General features: G+C 29.6%; 2 protein-coding genes across 2 annotated transcripts in view; both read right to left on the bottom strand.

The window, feature by feature from the left end:
• Positions 1–8,785: 8,785 nt before the first annotated feature.
• On the bottom strand, positions 8,786–12,344 carry LOC100199685 (aminomethyltransferase, mitochondrial). The gene is made up of 3 exons (XM_065818209.1): positions 12,194–12,344; positions 12,080–12,118; positions 8,786–9,095 (listed from the first exon to the last, which is right to left on the bottom strand). Exons 1-3 carry the CDS (start codon positions 12,297–12,299, stop codon positions 8,923–8,925), a joined length of 318 nt encoding a protein of 105 aa, XP_065674281.1. The 5' UTR covers positions 12,300–12,344; the 3' UTR covers positions 8,786–8,922.
• A 5,711-nt stretch (positions 12,345–18,055) lies between these two features.
• LOC100199685 (aminomethyltransferase, mitochondrial) overlaps positions 18,056–21,617 on the bottom strand; it is a 25,360-nt gene continuing 21,798 nt past the window's right edge. The window contains exons 7-9 of the mRNA XM_065818208.1: positions 21,468–21,584; positions 21,354–21,392; positions 18,056–18,365 (exon numbers count right to left, since the gene is read on the bottom strand). Of these exons, the coding sequence (XP_065674280.1) occupies positions 18,193–18,365; positions 21,354–21,392; positions 21,468–21,584 (329 nt within the window). The 3' untranslated portion in view covers positions 18,056–18,192. The remainder of the gene's footprint in view (positions 18,366–21,353; positions 21,393–21,467; positions 21,585–21,617) is intronic.

The raw sequence follows: 21,617 nt of genomic DNA, 5'->3' as shown, positions 1-21,617 counted from the left end.
TTAATTTAAATCTACAGCGGAGAAAATAGAATTAGCCTCACCTTTCTTTTTCGTTCTAATTTAACAAAAATGGCAATGAAACAATGATTAAATCTACCCTATTTCTTATTGTCTTCTATTACAATTAAAAAGTTTTTAAATTGGTATGTTTAATTAATTACAAGTGGAAAAAAAATTTAAAGTATTCAATTTGTGGAGAAAATAGAATTTGCCTTATTTACGTAATATACAAGAAAATACAAAAAATATTTTGTTCTATGCTCTTTAATATTTAGTACTGCTTCCTGAATTTTTAATGACTTCAAATATGTGACTTGACATATTAGTCACAAGATTTTGGATAGTTTCTATAGATATTTCATTCCAAGCTTCTCTGATACGAGTTTTCAGCTCCAATGCGGATTCATATTGCTTACCATTTTCATAAACCTTTCTAGAAAGTATTTTTCATAGATTTTCAATTGGGTTAAGACCTGGACTGCATGCGGGCCATTCCATTACGTGAATATTTTTCTCTCTAAATTAAGCTTTTGTAAGCTTTGAGTTATGGATAGCACATTGTCTTGTTAAAAAGTGAAACTTTCACCCATCAATTCTTCACCATGTTCAAGCAAACTAATTTCTAATAAGTCAATGTAGTCCTGTGAATTCTTTTTTGTCGAAATCAATGCCAGTGGTTGTTTTCCAGCAAAGGCAAAAGCCCCCAAAACCATAACAGTTCCACCACCAAAGTTACGACTCATTCGAGTTTCTTTTTCTTTTTGAAGATCGTGCCAGTAATAGTGATAGCCATCAGGACCATCTAGATTGAACTTTTTTTCATCACTAAAGAGAACTTGATGCCACTCTTCCTGCGAAGACATTTGTTCTTTTGCAAATTGTAATCTAACATCTTTATGACGAACAGTAAGTTTTGGTCTTGGTTTACGCTTTTCCAAACTGTGTTTGGATCTTCATGTAAAATCTTCACGTTAAACAGTTACAGGTAATTGTAAATCAACAAGAATTTGAGATGTATTCATGTGCTGAGCAGTAACAAGACCTACAATAACTTGTTTAGTACGATTATCAGTTTTATTTTTGCCACCACTTTTCTTATGAGCTCCATAATTAACGCTAATCTTGAAGTAATTATTAACCACTTTTGTAGGTCTTTTAATGTTCTTTGTAATTTCCCGATTAGATAAGTCTGTATCTTTACATGCGTTGATTACTGCTAGTACTTCATTCTTTAAACGCTTACCACGTCCCGTTTCAAATCCAGGTATCAAAAACCAAATGTTAAAAACTTTATGAGCCATGATTTCATAGTCTTTAACTTACAAATAATAATAAAAAACTATAAATAAGTCACGAATGCGTATCACCAGATCAAAATAATAGTAGGAGAGAATTAGCGAAAAATAAGGTCGAACCCGGACAAAAATGGTATAAAGCTGAAATTTTGCAGAGAGAAAGTAGACAGTGTCTGGATGAGCGTAAAAAAAAGCCCCGTTGATTGCGCTACGGGAACATTCCTTTTGGGGCAATTTGGGGTACAAAAAAGGGGCAATTTGACAGCACCAAAATATCATAAACTTTATATCGTTGGATCAAAAATTTTATGCTGATCAATATTTATATAAGAACTATTACTTGAAAAAAATTGTTTTTTAAGTTTTTTTACGTTTTGAAAAGTGTAAGTTATTAGAGTTAAAAGAAAGTTATTTTTTATGTTTGAAAAGTGTAAAATCGTTAAAATGTTATATTTTTTGTTTTCAAAACATAATAATATAACTTTTGTCTGTGCGCAATTTTAAATAAGAAAAAATTAGAAAATAATATATTCTTTTAAAATAACTTTAAGACTTGAATGCAAATTTCTTTAAAATTAGATGTCCGATATCTTACTTTTCTCAAAACAAATCATCAAATAAATTTCTCTTGTTTTCAATTTCATCACTTGAATCTTCTTCAATTTCAAAATCCTAAAAATGCAAAATATTTGTATTCCAAAAAAAGCAAAAATATTTAAAGAAGATTATGTGTATATTTAAAAAATAAAATTTACCGTTTTATTACTGCAGTCTTGCTCATGACAGCCACCGCATGCAGGCATGCATTTTAATCCGTTTTTCCTGCTCTTGCAGGAAAAACGGATGAATTACTTTTAATATATTGGGTGGTGCCACATCATTGTCTGTTGGTGTTGGAAGAAGACAACCATTATCTAACTTCCATCCCCATTCTTTAGGATCCAAGTTGAAAGATTCATCCAGCATTTTCCATTCAACAACTTGTCGATGAACTCTAAGACCATGAAAATAAGCAGCACGGTCTGTGGGTGGTAACTTTTCTGGCTTAATAATTCCTTCACAAACCATTTGTTTATATTTTAAATACCTAAGAAAAATACTATAAAAATATAACACTTTCTAAATCTAAATGAGTGACTTAAATTCACAAAATTATAATTAAACTTTCAAATACCAACCGCATTTTCCTTAACGAAGATTCTGCATTTCCACCAAAAATTTCAATGAAATAACAGATGTTCTTTAAAATCCATTACTTGAAATTGAGCGTCTTTAATACTCCAGAGTTTTTTCTTTCTTTCTTGATAAAAAAAAATCTCATTTAATTCATCTTTCCAATGATACATTGGCATAACTGCTATATCAGTATCATCAGCAACAACAATGCATGGTTAAATTTCATTTGCAACTTCCAACGATTTAGAGACAATTTTCGTGTCAGCATCCCCTTTGCAAATATATACTTCATATCCATCTCGTTTAAGGTAATCTGACAAAAGTAAAATTAATTGTGCCTTGTTGTGTGAACTCGATAGAAAACGCTCTTGTGAGTACGGAACCTGATTATTTTCGCTTATAACAAGATTTTGGGAAGAACCTTTGCATTTTCTTCTGATGTGTTCATTAGATTTAATTGAAGATTTCTTATCATAACCATCAAATAAAATATAAGTGGTGGCATAATTTTCTCTTATATAGCTGATGTAGGTCTCAAAAATTTCTACAAACCTCATACCTTTGTTCCAAAGAACTCTGTGGAGTAAGGAACCTCCATCAAGGACATATTTGCACAAACTGACATTTGTATTTGCTTTAATTTTGTCGTCAGGAAGAATCACTTTGCGCAAAGATGATTTGTTTGCTTTCAGCATTAGGTTATTTTTAAATAATGATTGTGGGAGATGAGTAAGCTCATAATCAAAATATAGTTCAACGTCATCCTCTCTTTCTAGAATTGCTGCAAGTCTATTAAAAAGGAGTGTTGGATTGACACAACAATCAGTTTGTTTGTCTAGTTTTACGCTATTGGTCAAAACATTTAAAGAAAAAAATGTATTCTTCTTTTTAAACTTTGCTTCATTGAACTTAAGGCCGTTGAGAAATGTTTGTTGACAAACACCCATGTTCTCAGCCTCGTTACAGTTGACAAGATCTTCACCATTGACTGACACAAGACGCGTAGATAATGAATATAGATTTCTATCAACAGTATTGAATGGATGTCTTCCAGAAAACTAGTCATAAAACAACTCACAATGTTCATAATCACATACTAATCTTTTAATACCCATTTCTTTATTGCTTTCCGTAACTCCGATATCAAATCCAAATAATTTATGCATTGCTTCATGAACACTTTCAGAATAACAGATGCTCATTGTCCATAGGTTGCGTACTTTTTCATCAAAACCTCTACCTCTAGTTAAACCACCATTGCATTTTAAAGACCGCATCAGAGTCTGCTCTATTACAAGATCAGAAGATAGGTCAGCCCAATACCTTTCAGATCGGCGCACTGCGTGACGACCATCTAAGAATTGTTGTAACCATGGATTCGTTTCTGAAAGGTATTGCATTTCTTGCAAATATAACCTGGAGCACTTGGCATAGTTTGAATGCCCTGATGCTGCAAATAAGTTTAGCATTTTGAGATTGTGATGATACTAATATAGCATATGCACAAGATCCAAAGTTTTGCAGTGCATGATTCATATGACTTCTTTTCCGCATAGATTAATATGGCACATTCAATATTTTTGAAAGCATCTGTATTACCAAGTCTGATTAACTCTTCCTCATTCATACCATTTTGCATTGCAATTTTATAAGTGCATTTAAGTCCGGATATATCTAGTTTTGATTCGTCAACTAAAATATCTATAATATGACTCATCAATGCACTCTGGACCAACATGTGACCTCTTAAAGCTCTTGCAACAGTTTTTCCTTTAAGCATATGTTTTACTGTATCTTCAGAGTAAACTTGTTCTAAAACTTCTTCCAGGCCAGTCCCTGCCATTAGTTTTCCAATGCTTCCGAGAAAGCTCATCATTGTGTGAAACCCTACGAGTTGACATACTATATTGAGGTTCTGATCTTTTATAACACCAAACGCTTTCTGCCATAATGGCTGATCAAACGTAACGCAGGGAGTAATTATTTTATATTTATTGGCTTCATCAATAATGAGCAATAGTGTAGAATATATGCATGTTTCAGTATGCATCATATAACCTGACCAGTTTGGGCGAGGATTATTTCTTGAACTAAAAAACCATGCCACATACCAAATAAGATCAAGATTCATTTCGGGCGCACGGAATACTTCAGATACAATATCTTTTATTAGTTTAAAACTTACATTTAATAAACCCTGATAGCTTGATCCGTGATAAGGCGTTATTTTTAAAGACATATCAGATAAATTTTTAATAGACTTGTGTTTCAAACGTGTTATGCTTTCATAATTGCATTTAGAATATTGATATTAAACCCATTCCGTGAAACGTTCCTTTTCCGGTCAATGTTCGAATGTTGTGATCTACATTATCAGCAACCCAATGTAGGAAGTTCGGCTCTTGTTCTTGCTCGGCATTTACTCTACTAACTGCAGCAGATAACTTGAACAACTTAACTTCATCGGAGGAAATTGAAAATCCAAATTTGTAAAGGTGATCCACAAGCCATTTTGTTCCAAAAGATTTATCGATATCTACTCCAATTCCAAATGGAATTGGTGCTATCATAAATCTTGGTCGCGAAGCTTGGGCAATGCATTGTCCTAAACTAATTTGTCAAAGCTTAACTGAAATTAAATGGCTTAGAAATAGCTGTAAACTCTTTGGAACCCATTTGAGTCCATATTCAATATCACCCATATCCTCTAGTGACGGATATACAGATTTATCGACATTCATTTCTCTGATTTCGCTTCTAATTATACTTGCAGCGGCAGAAATAATATCATTTTTAGTGTGATCTTTCTTTTTTTGAATTTCGATGTAACAAAAGAAGCCATATCTCTGAAACAAACTAAATTAGATTGACCAGAGAGTTCTCCAAAAAAAATATGATCACGATAATGTTCAAGTAATTTTCGTTTTAAAGATTTCGTCGAGTAACACGGATAACCAATACTAAGTTCTTTCATTTTAATGTGCACATCTGAAAGAGTATAAAGTTCGCAGTCAGTTTCTTCTTCTAACCAGAAACAGAGTTTCTCAAAATTTTCAAACATAATGAGATCTAATGGACGTCCACATTGGTTGTCGCTTTTAGTTTTAAGCCTGAAGTTGTTCATACACGAAATATGATAAATAGCTTCTTCCGCTACAAGATCATAACAAGACATCAAACAAGAATGTACAGCATTTCCCTAATCATCTTCTCGATTCAATGAACATTCAATCATTTTTTTAATTAATGGTATGGTCTCAACTTTAGAAATCAGGGAATGTTTGTGATTTCCCTTTTTAGTACAAAGAAAACATTTTGATTTCCAATCAAATACCTCTTCAAATGAGGATCGTAGTTTCTTTCTTGGAACAGATAATGATTGATCTTTACGACTATCCACAAACTTTCTTCTACAGCTATGATGGACTAGTACGGTTGTACTATTATGCGTGTTCTGTCGGAACTGGTCTCTAAGAAAACTAAAAATATGCAAAAATCTTTCTCAAGTTATAGCTACGTTACAATTTGAGTTTAAAATTAAAACTTAACCTAATTTTACGTTTTTTGAGTAATAAAATTGAAAAAAAAACAACAAAAAAACATTGTTGATGTCAACTTTACTTGACCTATCCCTTCCTTGTGTCACAATTGTCAAAAAAGTTCAGACCCACTTCCTCCCTATTTTGTTGACGTAAATAATGGGCAGCCCTTAATTTGAAATGATTCGGAAAATTAATGAACTATTAACTTAACTTAATTTATTAATTTAACAAACTGCGCGAAAATCTTTTTTATAAGATTGAATGTTTAAACAAATTTTAACCTGCATAGTTCATTCATACTCCGTTCTTCACTTAATCGAATCAATGTTTTGAGGCTTTTTCCATATACTTTGACATAACTTTTTTTGTCAAACCCAAGCTTGCACAATACACAAACAGCATTCATTTTTTTTTCAAATGTAAAATCTTTTACTACAAGTAACGTTTAACTTTGTTGTTTTACTTTTCCATATAATAGTTTCAATATAGTAAGACGCAACCTTTTTTCGGAGTAAAACTAAATTATTCCATTCATACAAAATATTTCATTGAAAACTTTTGTTATGAAAACAATAGAAATGATTAAGTTTTTCGCAGTAAAAATTTTCTTTTGAAAACAAAAAATCAAATGAAGTTTTGCGCGGCATTCACTTTTAACATTTTTCAAACGTAAATAACTTAAAAAATAATTGTTTTCAAGTCATAATTCTTATATAAATTTTGATCAGCATAAAATTCTCGATTCAACGATATATAATTAATGATATTTTGGTGTTGTCAAAATTAGCCTATTTTTTGCCCCAAATTGCCCAAAAAATGGATGTTCCCGTAGCGCAATCAACGGGGCTTTTTTTACGCTCATCCAGAGACTGTCTACTTCCTCTGTGCAAAGTTTCATCTTTATACTATTTTTGTCCAGGTCAACTCGCAATTCTCTCCTACTATAAACAAGTATACTGAAAATAATTATTGATGAGGTGCACCGCACAAATTTGCTTAGAGATTTACAATATATTGGATCAGCACATGGTGAGGCTAATCCTATTTTCTCCACTGTATAAAACAACAAGAAGAACTTTGGTAACTATCGTCCAATTTCACTACTTTCTGCGTTATCCAAAATATTTGAAAGAATTTTGTATAACAATATTTATAAGCATCCTACTATCAACAATTTATTATGCTGCAATCTATATAGATTTCATAAAAAAAAAATTCTTCTGAACATGCAATTCTTTGTTTTAATAGAAACATTAATTATCTAAAAGAAGATCTCGAGGATCTTATCGCCAAAACCATGTTTATCACCTGTTTCCTTTAGTAATTTGTACTTAAGAGATTAAAAAATATATATTTTTTAAGTATAAACTTTATTCGACTTTTTCTTAAACTAAACTTGGAAAATTTTTTATTTTATTTTGCGAACTATTTTTGTGGAATAATATAGTCTCCTAATAATTTTTCTCAAGAATGTAATTTTGATTCTTATAAGCAAATCTTAAAAAACCCATTTTTTTAACTGAAAATCTATTTTCAGTTAAAAAAATATATTATAAAAATTTTTTAAATCTATTTTTTCTTTTACTTAATTTTTTTTTTTTTTAATAAACGAAAATTTTTAAAATGTTTAGTTTGTAGTCAATTGTGATTATTTTAGTTTGTAGTCAATTGTGATTATTTTTAGATTTAAATCTTAATAACGTACATTATATCAAAAAGCAGTTATTTAACGCGTTTTTTCGTTGGCGATTCTCGGTAACAAGAGACTTCTTCAAGTTTTTACGTTCTTTATTTATTATTAATTTATTTTTCTTTTAAATTAAATCCTAGTTGTTTTTTTTTTATTTCTTCATTATTCTTGCGAAGATAAAATATTTACTTATATTTCATTTGAAATGCCAACTTTCTTTCGAAAAAGTAAAATTCCTAACACCAAAATTAAGAAAAAGAAAACATTTTTAAGAATAAAAGTATATGTATATATGTTGTATATATATATATATATATATATATATATATATATATATATATATATATATATATATATATATATATATATATATATATATATATATATATATATATATATATATATATATATATATACATATACACACACACACGAATGGTCAAAAAGTAGTCAAATAAAGTAACAAAATAATAAAATGTCAAAAATAAAACAAAAAGCAACTACCAAGGTGCTCGTATAACTTGAAGCAATTGCTCGCCGTTATTTGAGTTATATTATATTAAACAAATCTATCAACTTGTAAATTGTAAAAAGTAAAAATCTTCTGCTACTAAAAAATGCTAGAGTATCAATTTAAATGACACAATAAAATTATCTTACAGAGTATCAATGAAATTGATACTCTTCACTTCTTGCTTCTTCACGCAGCAACCTTGTCCATCAGCGCTTTTAAAAATAAAAAACAAAGGCAAAATATTCCAATTTATTAACACTTGACAGTACCTCTTGACATAACTTAGCTACAACTTAGATACCGCTTATTATAGTTAACATATTGCCATTTATTTATAATCGCTTTCGAGTACTCAAATTTGAATTTGATGGAATCTAAAACACTCCAGAAATCGACATAACTATACAAATAGAACGTCAAGTTTTTATTTATATAAGGCTTTAGCGCAATCTAATTACTAATTTCAGACTGAAGTGTATTATTATAAATATCTTGTGCAAGAAAGTATGCTTTAAACTAATATAAAAAAAAATTTATAAAACAATTGAAATGGAAAAAAAAAACGTAATTAAAAATACTTTTTCATTTATAAAAAAATCTATTTTACATTTATGTATAAATGACCATTATCCGATTCTCTCTTTATTGTAATAACCTAATAGCTCTTAGATATTTATGATATCTAATTATCAAACCTTAAAAAATTTATACAAAATACTTGGTAGGAACAAATGGCAGCTTGACGACTTCGCATTGAAAGTATTTCGACCCTCGTTGCAACTGAAGTTTGGTAGAAATCTTAGACAAAGCAGTTGGTACATAAGCCATAGCAATATTCTGTTGTAATGATGGAGACGGACAGCCGCTTGTTACTTCACCTGAAAAAATCACAATTTTATTATAGTGTAACTTGAATTCAAGAAGAGTATAACAGAGAGTATAACATAATTACTAATATTTAAAAGAGTATAACATAATTAATAATATTTAAACACTGCACATTTTAAATAAATAACTAATATTAACAGAGGCGTAACTTTTGACACCCTTGATTAACTTAATTTCAGCGCCTTTAACAAATTTCAGCTTCACTACTTTTGCAACTGTTATAAAAACTAATTGAATTTTTCTTTTATTTATGACAATAATGACGTAGTCTGTCAATGACAGTCATAAAACGGGGATATCAATAATGCAAATAACAGGGACAATACTAATTTACAGTTTATTATTTACTAAATAATACTACACTCAAAAAAAAAAAGTAGAAATTTCTACCTTAAGGTAAGATATATAAATACCCTTAGTAAGGTATAATTATCTTCATTTTAAGGTAAAAAACTATATTAAAAACAATGATTTTTCATAAAATATTCTACCTTAAAGGTATAATTTTTTAACTTAAATTTAGAATTTAATATCTTTTACAGTGCAAACAAACTGGAGAATAAAACTAATACGGAAATAATTTTGTTGCGTTAATACAGACTACAATAATACTTTTAATAATTTTAGTCCAGATTTAATAAACGAGGGGGAGAGGGGAGGGGTGTTTTTTATAAAAAATTTCAGTTTACAAATCTAAACTAATATTTTTTACAAAATATTAGTTTGGATTTAAATTTAGGTCAAATGCGCATTTTCTAAAAACTGTTTTATAATAATTTCAATAGGATTTATTAAGTTTTATACTTTGGTGAGAAATAAATTGAGTGTTTTTTAAAAAGGCAGATTTGCTTAAGAAGTTAATTTTGTTTTATCAGTGACTGTAATAAATATTTTCTAATTTTTAAGGCCGATTTTTACTTTTTTTTTTGTGGGTGGAAAATTTGCCAAAAATTAATAAACGTCCCCCCACCCCCACCTTGTATTATGGACATGAGACTAATAAAATAATTTATTAAATACTCAAAAAATAGTAAAACACAAATAATGTAACAAAAGAACAATGTAAAATATTTCAGTAAATGACGTCATTTTTCTTGCATTCACAACTGATAACTAATACACTTTAGGCCGGTAGAAAAAAAAAGTAATTGGCTTTTGCTCAGCGTTTTTGGAGTAATTGTTCAGCTTTACATGAATATTTATTCATCTTAGCAAACTCCCTTAAATTTCAATATTCACGTAAAGCTAAGCAATTTACTCCAAAAACGCCGAGTATTTGTTCAGCTTTACGTTAATGTTAAAGGAAAATTGCTGAAGTTTTTATTCACAAAAAGATGACCAATTTAATGAGTAAAAGCAATAACTTTTTTTATTCACCCGGCCTATTAATAGTATTATAACAGTCAACTACCTGTTTTGTAGCAAATTTCACGCTAATCATTTATCTGTATTTGCTTTAGAAATTATTTCAAAAATGAAACCAAAATGCATCAGCAAATACGGGACGGATAAAGAAAACGTGTGTACGAGTTTTATCTAGCCAATAGAGGGAAAGTCATTCACCGATAAGCACTTTGTACCTGAGAAAATGCCAAAAAGTACCACCAAGCGGATTATTGACTAATCTGAAAACTAATCTGACGACCAAAAAGCCAAGGTAATCATGACCAAAACCAGGGTAAAGCAACTAAAAGCAATGTTTGACCATAAGGACATCGTTTCGCAAGCAGCTCGACAACTTCAATGCAGTCATCAATACATCTCCCTGACGTTCAAAAACAAGTTTTCTATCTATATAAGAAAGAAAATCAGCATCCCGAAGCAAACAGAGGACCAGAAAGCAAAGCTTAGACCAAGATGCCGTCGACTGTGTGAAAAGTTGCAAGAAAAGTGTTGCATTTTCTCATGAATCGTACTTCACTTTATCTCACTCACATATCAACGTCAACTGCACTTTTGTCAAGTATGACCCAACAGCCAAATACGTGAAGTGTCAAGTATGACCCAACAGCCAAATACGTGAAGAAACTGCTTGTTTGGCTTTGCTTTTTAGAGCACGGCATTTCAAAGTCTTTCTTCCTCCCAAGCGACATGGCAATCAATCAGCAGGTCTACTTGAGTGAGCGTATTCAAAAAAGATTTATGCTGTTCATTGCAGAGCGCCATTTAGATAATGCCTTTATGTTTTGGCCTGACCTAGCATCGGCGCATTACACAAAATTCATCATTTTCTACCCGGAGGCCAAAAAGGTGAATTTTGTCTAAAAAGAAGACAATCCCCCAAATGTTCCAGAATTGTGCCCAATCAAAAATCTCTGAAGTATTTTGAAAGGCAAGGTTTATGCTAAGAATTTGCAGGAAAAAAATTTAGATCATCTGCACAAAAAGATAAAGAAATGTAAAATCAAATAAAGATCAAAGAAGTCGACATGGTTAGCGCACAACGTCTTCTGCAATAGGCTCCAGCTCTTGCTGATTCTGTTCGACATGGCTTTTTAGAAGATCAATAAAAACTTTTTACAATAAAAAATATGATGCTCTAATCAAATCTTTTTAGTTTTTTGAAAAATATTGAAAAAGGAGCGAGTAACATCTTTTTAAACTTTGGCCCATTTTCAAAAATTTGTTGGAAATGAAAGTAAGTTAGAAAGGTATTTAAAATTGATATGAAATTTTAATAAAATTGTGTGATGCAAATAAAAAATCGAACTGTTGGTATATCAATATGACTTAATTTTATAGCTACATAGATTAAGACAGTGTAAAACTAATTCCTAGATAATCAAATCAAAAAAACTTCAAAATCCTTACTAGATAATCTGTATCCGCCCCTGGTTCCAAGTTGAAACCAACTTGGACAATATTGAAAAACCATTAGAATGTATTATTTGCAACAAATGAGATTTTTAGAAATTTTAACCTATAACATTGATAATTTTATAGATCTATTTCTGTATTTTCTGCTTTAACTTACCTATCTTATTGCCAAGTAAATCCATAACAGGTGTGTGACCTAAAACAAATCAAATCAAAATTACCTGAACTTGAGTTTATCAAAATGTTACAAAATTTTAAAAACACTAAAAACCTCTTGCAGGTGGTCCATGCGCAATAAGTCCAACTCTTTTTATTTCTGGCTTTTTTTTAATTTGATTTAATACAATATCAGCACCTGGAAAATCTCTTGCTTCCATTCTTTGTTTTCCTAAATTTTAATTTCATGTAACTAAATGTTCCTTCATAATTACAACTTTGTTAACACAAACACAAAAAAACTTAAGAAATGTATTAAAACTTTGAATCATATAGATTTTTATATTCATACCTCGCTTTCCACAGTCGACTAAATCGGCTAAATATATTTTCTAAAATTGACTTATACATTTTTAAAATTGACGACTTTGAAGTCGACTAAATGTCGATTTAATCGAAATATGGGAATTAATTTTTTTTCAAAATAAATTGTAATAAAAATAAAAAAGTAATTTATATTTGCTCTCTGTTTTCTAACACCATATCAGTTAAATAATAATGAAGCAAAACAAAAGCAGGGTCTCTCCAACTTTGTTTCCAGACCCCAATGGTTTTGAGACCATCTAAAAAATTTGTTAAATATCAAAAAGTCTGTTTATTATTAAGTCATATTTACGATGTTATTGTTATCATTTAGATTTTGGAGCTTCACAATTTAGATTTGAAAAAAATATTTTTAATTAAAAAAAAAAAAACTATTTTATAAAACTATTAAAACTGCTATAGTATTGCATTCAATAGTATGTAATAATTTATAAAATTTTAAATGCAACAATAAATATTCTGTTTGTAATCCTATAACATTTTAAAAGCAAATGCAATAAAGCTAAATATTCTATTTAAAATATATATGCATATAAACATAAAGCTGACAAACTTATTATATCATATATATGGTATATATACTACCATTTATATGGTATATATTATCATATATATGATATATATATATATTACCATTTATACAGTGTAATTACTATATATATAGTAATTACCATATACATGGTATATATATATATGTACAATGAGAACTAATATACATATGGTATACCCTATATAGCCCTCGGAGTTTTAAGTTGGCAAAAAATCGTTGACCTTTAATCTATGTTTTATGGTAAAACCTTTATATCAAATTTTTTTTGGTTGAAAAGGTTTTAACATTAATTAAAAAAAAATTTAAAATTACCAATTAATATGGCACATTCAATATTTTTGAAAGCATCTGTATTACCAAGTCTGATTAACTCTTCCTCATTCATACCATTTTGCATTGCAATTTTATAAGTGCATTTAAGTCCGGATATATCTAGTTTTGATTCGTCAACTAAAATATCTATAATATGACTCATCAATGCACTCTGGACCAACATGTGACCTCTTAAAGCTCTTGCAACAGTTTTTCCTTTAAGCATATGTTTTACTGTATCTTCAGAGTAAACTTGTTCTAAAACTTCTTCCAGGCCAGTCCCTGCCATTAGTTTTCCAATGCTTCCGAGAAAGCTCATCATTGTGTGAAACCCTACGAGTTGACATACTATATTGAGGTTCTGATCTTTTATAACACCAAACGCTTTCTGCCATAATGGCTGATCAAACGTAACGCAGGGAGTAATTATTTTATATTTATTGGCTTCATCAATAATGAGCAATAGTGTAGAATATATGCATGTTTCAGTATGCATCATATAACCTGACCGGTTTGGGCGAGGATTATTTCTTGAACTAAAAAACCATGCCACATACCAAATAAGATCAAGATTCATTTCGGGCGCACGGAATACTTCAGATACAATATCTTTTATTAGTTTAAAACTTACATTTAATAAACCCTGATAGCTTGATCCGTGATAAGGCGTTATTTTTAAAGACATATCAGATAAATTTTTAATAGACTTGTGTTTCAAACGTGTTATGCTTTCATAATTGCATTTAGAATATTGATATTAAACCCATTCCGTGAAACGTTCCTTTTCCGGTCAATGTTCGAATGTTGTGATCTACATTATCAGCAACCCAATGTAGGAAGTTCGGCTCTTGTTCTTGCTCGGCATTTACTCTACTAACTGCAGCAGATAACTTGAACAACTTAACTTCATCGGAGGAAATTGAAAATCCAAATTTGTAAAGGTGATCCACAAGCCATTTTGTTCCAAAAGATTTATCGATATCTACTCCAATTCCAAATGGAATTGGTGCTATCATAAATCTTGGTCGCGAAGCTTGGGCAATGCATTGTCCTAAACTAATTTGTCAAAGCTTAACTGAAATTAAATGGCTTAGAAATAGCTGTAAACTCTTTGGAACCCATTTGAGTCCATATTCAATATCACCCATATCCTCTAGTGACGGATATACAGATTTATCGACATTCATTTCTCTGATTTCGCTTCTAATTATACTTGCAGCGGCAGAAATAATATCATTTTTAGTGTGATCTTTCTTTTTTTGAATTTCGATGTAACAAAAGAAGCCATATCTCTGAAACAAACTAAATTAGATTGACCAGAGAGTTCTCCAAAAAAAATATGATCACGATAATGTTCAAGTAATTTTCGTTTTAAAGATTTCGTCGAGTAACACGGATAACCAATACTAAGTTCTTTCATTTTAATGTGCACATCTGAAAGAGTATAAAGTTCGCAGTCAGTTTCTTCTTCTAACCAGAAACAGAGTTTCTCAAAATTTTCAAACATAATGAGATCTAATGGACGTCCACATTGGTTGTCGCTTTTAGTTTTAAGCCTGAAGTTGTTCATACACGAAATATGATAAATAGCTTCTTCCGCTACAAGATCATAACAAGACATCAAACAAGAATGTACAGCATTTCCCTAATCATCTTCTCGATTCAATGAACATTCAATCATTTTTTTAATTAATGGTATGGTCTCAACTTTAGAAATCAGGGAATGTTTGTGATTTCCCTTTTTAGTACAAAGAAAACATTTTGATTTCCAATCAAATACCTCTTCAAATGAGGATCGTAGTTTCTTTCTTGGAACAGATAATGATTGATCTTTACGACTATCCACAAACTTTCTTCTACAGCTATGATGGACTAGTACGGTTGTACTATTATGCGTGTTCTGTCGGAACTGGTCTCTAAGAAAACTAAAAATATGCAAAAATCTTTCTCAAGTTATAGCTACGTTACAATTTGAGTTTAAAATTAAAACTTAACCTAATTTTACGTTTTTTGAGTAATAAAATTGAAAAAAAAACAACAAAAAAACATTGTTGATGTCAACTTTACTTGACCTATCCCTTCCTTGTGTCACAATTGTCAAAAAAGTTCAGACCCACTTCCTCCCTATTTTGTTGACGTAAATAATGGGCAGCCCTTAATTTGAAATGATTCGGAAAATTAATGAACTATTAACTTAACTTAATTTATTAATTTAACAAACTGCGCGAAAATCTTTTTTATAAGATTGAATGTTTAAACAAATTTTAACCTGCATAGTTCATTCATACTCCGTTCTTCACTTAATCGAATCAATGTTTTGAGGCTTTTTCCATATACTTTGACATAACTTTTTTTGTCAAACCCAAGCTTGCACAATACACAAACAGCATTCATTTTTTTTTCAAATGTAAAATCTTTTACTACAAGTAACGTTTAACTTTGTTGTTTTACTTTTCCATATAATAGTTTCAATATAGTAAGACGCAACCTTTTTTCGGAGTAAAACTAAATTATTCCATTCATACAAAATATTTCATTGAAAACTTTTGTTATGAAAACAATAGAAATGATTAAGTTTTTCGCAGTAAAAATTTTCTTTTGAAAACAAAAAATCAAATGAAGTTTTGCGCGGCATTCACTTTTAACATTTTTCAAACGTAAATAACTTAAAAAATAATTGTTTTCAAGTCATAATTCTTATATAAATTTTGATCAGCATAAAATTCTCGATTCAACGATATATAATTAATGATATTTTGGTGTTGTCAAAATTAGCCTATTTTTTGCCCCAAATTGCCCAAAAAATGGATGTTCCCGTAGCGCAATCAACGGGGCTTTTTTTACGCTCATCCAGAGACTGTCTACTTCCTCTGTGCAAAGTTTCATCTTTATACTATTTTTGTCCAGGTCAACTCGCAATTCTCTCCTACTATAAACAAGTATACTGAAAATAATTATTGATGAGGTGCACCGCACAAATTTGCTTAGAGATTTACAATATATTGGATCAGCACATGGTGAGGCTAATCCTATTTTCTCCACTGTATAAAACAACAAGAAGAACTTTGGTAACTATCGTCCAATTTCACTACTTTCTGCGTTATCCAAAATATTTGAAAGAATTTTGTATAACAATATTTATAAGCATCCTACTATCAACAATTTATTATGCTGCAATCTATATAGATTTCATAAAAAAAAAATTCTTCTGAACATGCAATTCTTTGTTTTAATAGAAACATTAATTATCTAAAAGAAGATCTCGAGGATCTTATCGCCAAAACCATGTTTATCACCTGTTTCCTTTAGTAATTTGTACTTAAGAGATTAAAAAATATATATTTTTTAAGTATAAACTTTATTCGACTTTTTCTTAAACTAAACTTGGAAAATTTTTTATTTTATTTTGCGAACTATTTTTGTGGAATAATATAGTCTCCTAATAATTTTTCTCAAGAATGTAATTTTGATTCTTATAAGCAAATCTTAAAAAACCCATTTTTTTAACTGAAAATCTATTTTCAGTTAAAAAAATATATTATAAAAATTTTTTAAATCTATTTTTTCTTTTACTTAATTTTTTTTTTTTTTTAATAAACGAAAATTTTTAAAATGTTTAGTTTGTAGTCAATTGTGATTATTTTAGTTTGTAGTCAATTGTGATTATTTTTAGATTTAAATCTTAATAACGTACATTATATCAAAAAGCAGTTATTTAACGCGTTTTTTCGTTGGCGATTCTCGGTAACAAGAGACTTCTTCAAGTTTTTACGTTCTTTATTTATTATTAATTTATTTTTCTTTTAAATTAAATCCTAGTTGTTTTTTTTTTATTTCTTCATTATTCTTGCGAAGATAAAATATTTACTTATATTTCATTTGAAATGCCAACTTTCTTTCGAAAAAGTAAAATTCCTAACACCAAAATTAAGAAAAAGAAAACATTTTTAAGAATAAAAGTATATGTATATATGTTGTATATATATATATATATATATATATATATATATATATATATATATATATATATATATATATATATATATATATATATATATATATATACATATACACACACACACGAATGGTCAAAAAGTAGTCAAATAAAGTAACAAAATAATAAAATGTCAAAAATAAAACAAAAAGCAACTACCAAGGTGCTCGTATAACTTGAAGCAATTGCTCGCCGTTATTTGAGTTATATTATATTAAACAAATCTATCAACTTGTAAATTGTAAAAAGTAAAAATCTTCTGCTACTAAAAAATGCTAGAGTATCAATTTAAATGACACAATAAAATTATCTTACAGAGTATCAATGAAATTGATACTCTTCACTTCTTGCTTCTTCACGCAGCAACCTTGTCCATCAGCGCTTTTAAAAATAAAAAACAAAGGCAAAATATTCCAATTTATTAACACTTGACAGTACCTCTTGACATAACTTAGCTACAACTTAGATACCGCTTATTATAGTTAACATATTGCCATTTATTTATAATCGCTTTCGAGTACTCAAATTTGAATTTGATGGAATCTAAAACACTCCAGAAATCGACATAACTATACAAATAGAACGTCAAGTTTTTATTTATATAAGGCTTTAGCGCAATCTAATTACTAATTTCAGACTGAAGTGTATTATTATAAATATCTTGTGCAAGAAAGTATGCTTTAAACTAATATAAAAAAAAATTTATAAAACAATTGAAATGGAAAAAAAAAACGTAATTAAAAATACTTTTTCATTTATAAAAAAATCTATTTTACATTTATGTATAAATGACCATTATCCGATTCTCTCTTTATTGTAATAACCTAATAGCTCTTAGATATTTATGATATCTAATTATCAAACCTTAAAAAATTTATACAAAATACTTGGTAGGAACAAATGGCAGCTTGACGACTTCGCATTGAAAGTATTTCGACCCTCGTTGCAACTGAAGTTTGGTAGAAATCTTAGACAAAGCAGTTGGTACATAAGCCATAGCAATATTCTGTTGTAATGATGGAGACGGACAGCCGCTTGTTACTTCACCTGAAAAAATCACAATTTTATTATAGTGTAACTTGAATTCAAGAAGAGTATAACAGAGAGTATAACATAATTACTAATATTTAAAAGAGTATAACATAATTAATAATATTTAAACACTGCACATTTTAAATAAATAACTAATATTAACAGAGGCGTAACTTTTGACACCCTTGATTAACTTAATTTCAGCGCCTTTAACAAATTTCAGCTTCACTACTTTTGCAACTGTTATAAAAACTAATTGAATTTTTCTTTTATTTATGACAATAATGACGTAGTCTGTCAATGACAGTCATAAAACGGGGATATCAATAATGCAAATAACAGGGACAATACTAATTTACAGTTTATTATTTACTAAATAATACTACACTCAAAAAAAAAAAGTAGAAATTTCTACCTTAAGGTAAGATATATAAATACCCTTAGTAAGGTATAATTATCTTCATTTTAAGGTAAAAAACTATATTAAAAACAATGATTTTTCATAAAATATTCTACCTTAAAGGTATAATTTTTTAACTTAAATTTAGAATTTAATATCTTTTACAGTGCAAACAAACTGGAGAATAAAACTAATACGGAAATAATTTTGTTGCGTTAATACAGACTACAATAATACTTTTAATAATTTTAGTCCAGATTTAATAAACGAGGGGGAGAGGGGAGGGGTGTTTTTTATAAAAAATTTCAGTTTACAAATCTAAACTAATATTTTTTACAAAATATTAGTTTGGATTTAAATTTAGGTCAAATGCGCATTTTCTAAAAACTGTTTTATAATAATTTCAATAGGATTTATTAAGTTTTATACTTTGGTGAGAAATAAATTGAGTGTTTTTTAAAAAGGCAGATTTGCTTAAGAAGTTAATTTTGTTTTATCAGTGACTGTAATAAATATTTTCTAATTTTTAAGGCCGATTTTTACTTTTTTTTTTGTGGGTGGAAAATTTGCCAAAAATTAATAAACGTCCCCCCACCCCCACCTTGTATTATGGACATGAGACTAATAAAATAATTTATTAAATACTCAAAAAATAGTAAAACACAAATAATGTAACAAAAGAACAATGTAAAATATTTCAGTAAATGACGTCATTTTTCTTGCATTCACAACTGATAACTAATACACTTTAGGCCGGTAGAAAAAAAAAGTAATTGGCTTTTGCTCAGCGTTTTTGGAGTAATTGTTCAGCTTTACATGAATATTTATTCATCTTAGCAAACTCCCTTAAATTTCAATATTCACGTAAAGCTAAGCAATTTACTCCAAAAACGCCGAGTATTTGTTCAGCTTTACGTTAATGTTAAAGGAAAATTGCTGAAGTTTTTATTCACAAAAAGATGACCAATTTAATGAGTAAAAGCAATAACTTTTTTTATTCACCCGGCCTATTAATAGTATTATAACAGGTCAACTACCTGTTTTGTAGCAAATTTCACGCTAATCATTTATCTGTATTTGCTTTAGAAATTATTTCAAAAATGAAACCAAAATGCATCAGCAAATACGGGACGAGATAAAGAAAACGTGTGTACGAGTTTTATCTAGCCAATAGAGGGAAAGTCATTCACCGATAAGCACTTTGTACCTGAGAAAATGCCAAAAAGTACCACCAAGCGGATTATTGACTAATCTGAAAACTAATCTGACGACCAAAAAGCCAAGGTAATCATGACCAAAACCAGGGTAAAGCAACTAAAAGCAATGTTTGACCATAAGGACATCGTTTCGCAAGCAGCTCGACAACTTCAATTGCAGTCATCAATACATCTCCCTGACGTTCAAAAACAAGTTTTCTATCTATATAAGAAAGAAAATCAGCATCCCGAAGCAAACAGAGGACCAGAAAGCAAAGCTTAGACCAAGATGCCGTCGACTGTGTGAAAAGTTGCAAGAAAAGTGTTGCATTTTCTCATGAATCGTACTTCACTTTATCTCACTCACATATCAACGTCAACTGCACTTTTGTCAAGTATGACCCAACAGCCAAATACGTGAAGTGTCAAGTATGACCCAACAGCCAAATACGTGAAGAAACTGCTTGTTTGGCTTTGCTTTTAGAGCACGGCATTTCAAAGTCTTTCTTCCTCCCAAGCGACATGGCAATCAATCAGCAGGTCTACTTGAGTGAGCATATTCAAAAAAGATTTATGCTGTTCATTGCAGAGCGCCATTTAGATAATGCCTTTATGTTTTGGCCTGACCTAGCATCGGCGCATTACACAAAATTCATCATTTTCTACCCGGAGGCCAAAAAGGTGAATTTTGTCTAAAAAGAAGACAATCCCCCAAATGTTCCAGAATTGTGCCCAATCAAAAATCTCTGAAGTATTTTGAAAGGCAAGGTTTATGCTAAGAATTTGCAGGAAAAAAATTTAGATCATCTGCACAAAAAGATAAAGAAATGTAAAATCAGAATAAAGATCAAAGAAGTCGACATGGTTAGCGCACAACGTCTTCTGCAATAGGCTCCAGCTCTTGCTGATTCTGTTCGACATGGCTTTTTAGAAGATCAATAAAAACTTTTTACAATAAAAAATATGATGCTCTAATCAAATCTTTTTAGTTTTTTGAAAAATATTGAAAAAGGAGCGAGTAACATCTTTTTAAACTTTGGCCCATTTTCAAAAATTTGTTGGAAATGAAAGTAAGTTAGAAAGGTATTTAAAATTGATATGAAATTTTAATAAAATTGTGTGATGCAAATAAAAAATCGAACTGTTGGTATATCAATATGACTTAATTTTATAGCTACATAGATTAAGACAGTGTAAAACTAATTCCTAGATAATCAAATCAAAAAAACTTCAAAATCCTTACTAGATAATCTGTATCCGCCCCTGGTTCCAAGTTGAAACCAACTTGGACAATATTGAAAAACCATTAGAATGTATTATTTGCAACAAATGAGATTTTTAGAAATTTTAACCTATAACATTGATAATTTTATAGATCTCTTTTCTGTATTTTCTGCTTTAACTTACCTATCTTATTGCCAAGTAAATCCATAACAGGTGTGTGACCTAAAACAAATCAAATCAAAATTACCTGAACTTGAGTTTATCAAAATGTTACAAAATTTTAAAAACACTAAAAACCTCTTGCAGGTGGTCCATGCGCAATAAGTCCAACTCTTTTTATTTCTGGCTTTTTTTTAATTTGATTTAATACAATATCAGCACCTGGAAAATCTCTTGCTTCCATTCTTTGTTTTCCTAAATTTTAATTTCATGTAACTAAATGTTCCT

Source organism: Hydra vulgaris, chromosome 14 (genome assembly GCF_038396675.1).
Source record: "Hydra vulgaris chromosome 14, alternate assembly HydraT2T_AEP".
Lineage (NCBI taxonomy): Eukaryota > Metazoa > Cnidaria > Hydrozoa > Anthoathecata > Hydridae > Hydra > Hydra vulgaris.
Note: the sequence above shows the minus strand (reverse complement) of the source record. Positions and strands in the feature narration are given on the sequence as shown.

Excerpts from the sequence above, each read along its gene's own strand:
- LOC100199685 (XM_065818209.1), bottom strand. The coding sequence starts at position 12,299 with ATGGAAGCAAGAGATTTTCCAGGTGCTGATATTGTATTAAATCAAATT. Across the intron at positions 12,119-12,193 it reads GCATGGACCACCTGCAAGAG|GTCACACACCTGTTATGGAT; the intron begins GTTTTTAGTGTT and ends GATTTGTTTTAG. Across the intron at positions 9,096-12,079 it reads TTTACTTGGCAATAAGATAG|GTGAAGTAACAAGCGGCTGT; the intron begins GTAAGTTAAAGC and ends TGATTTTTTCAG.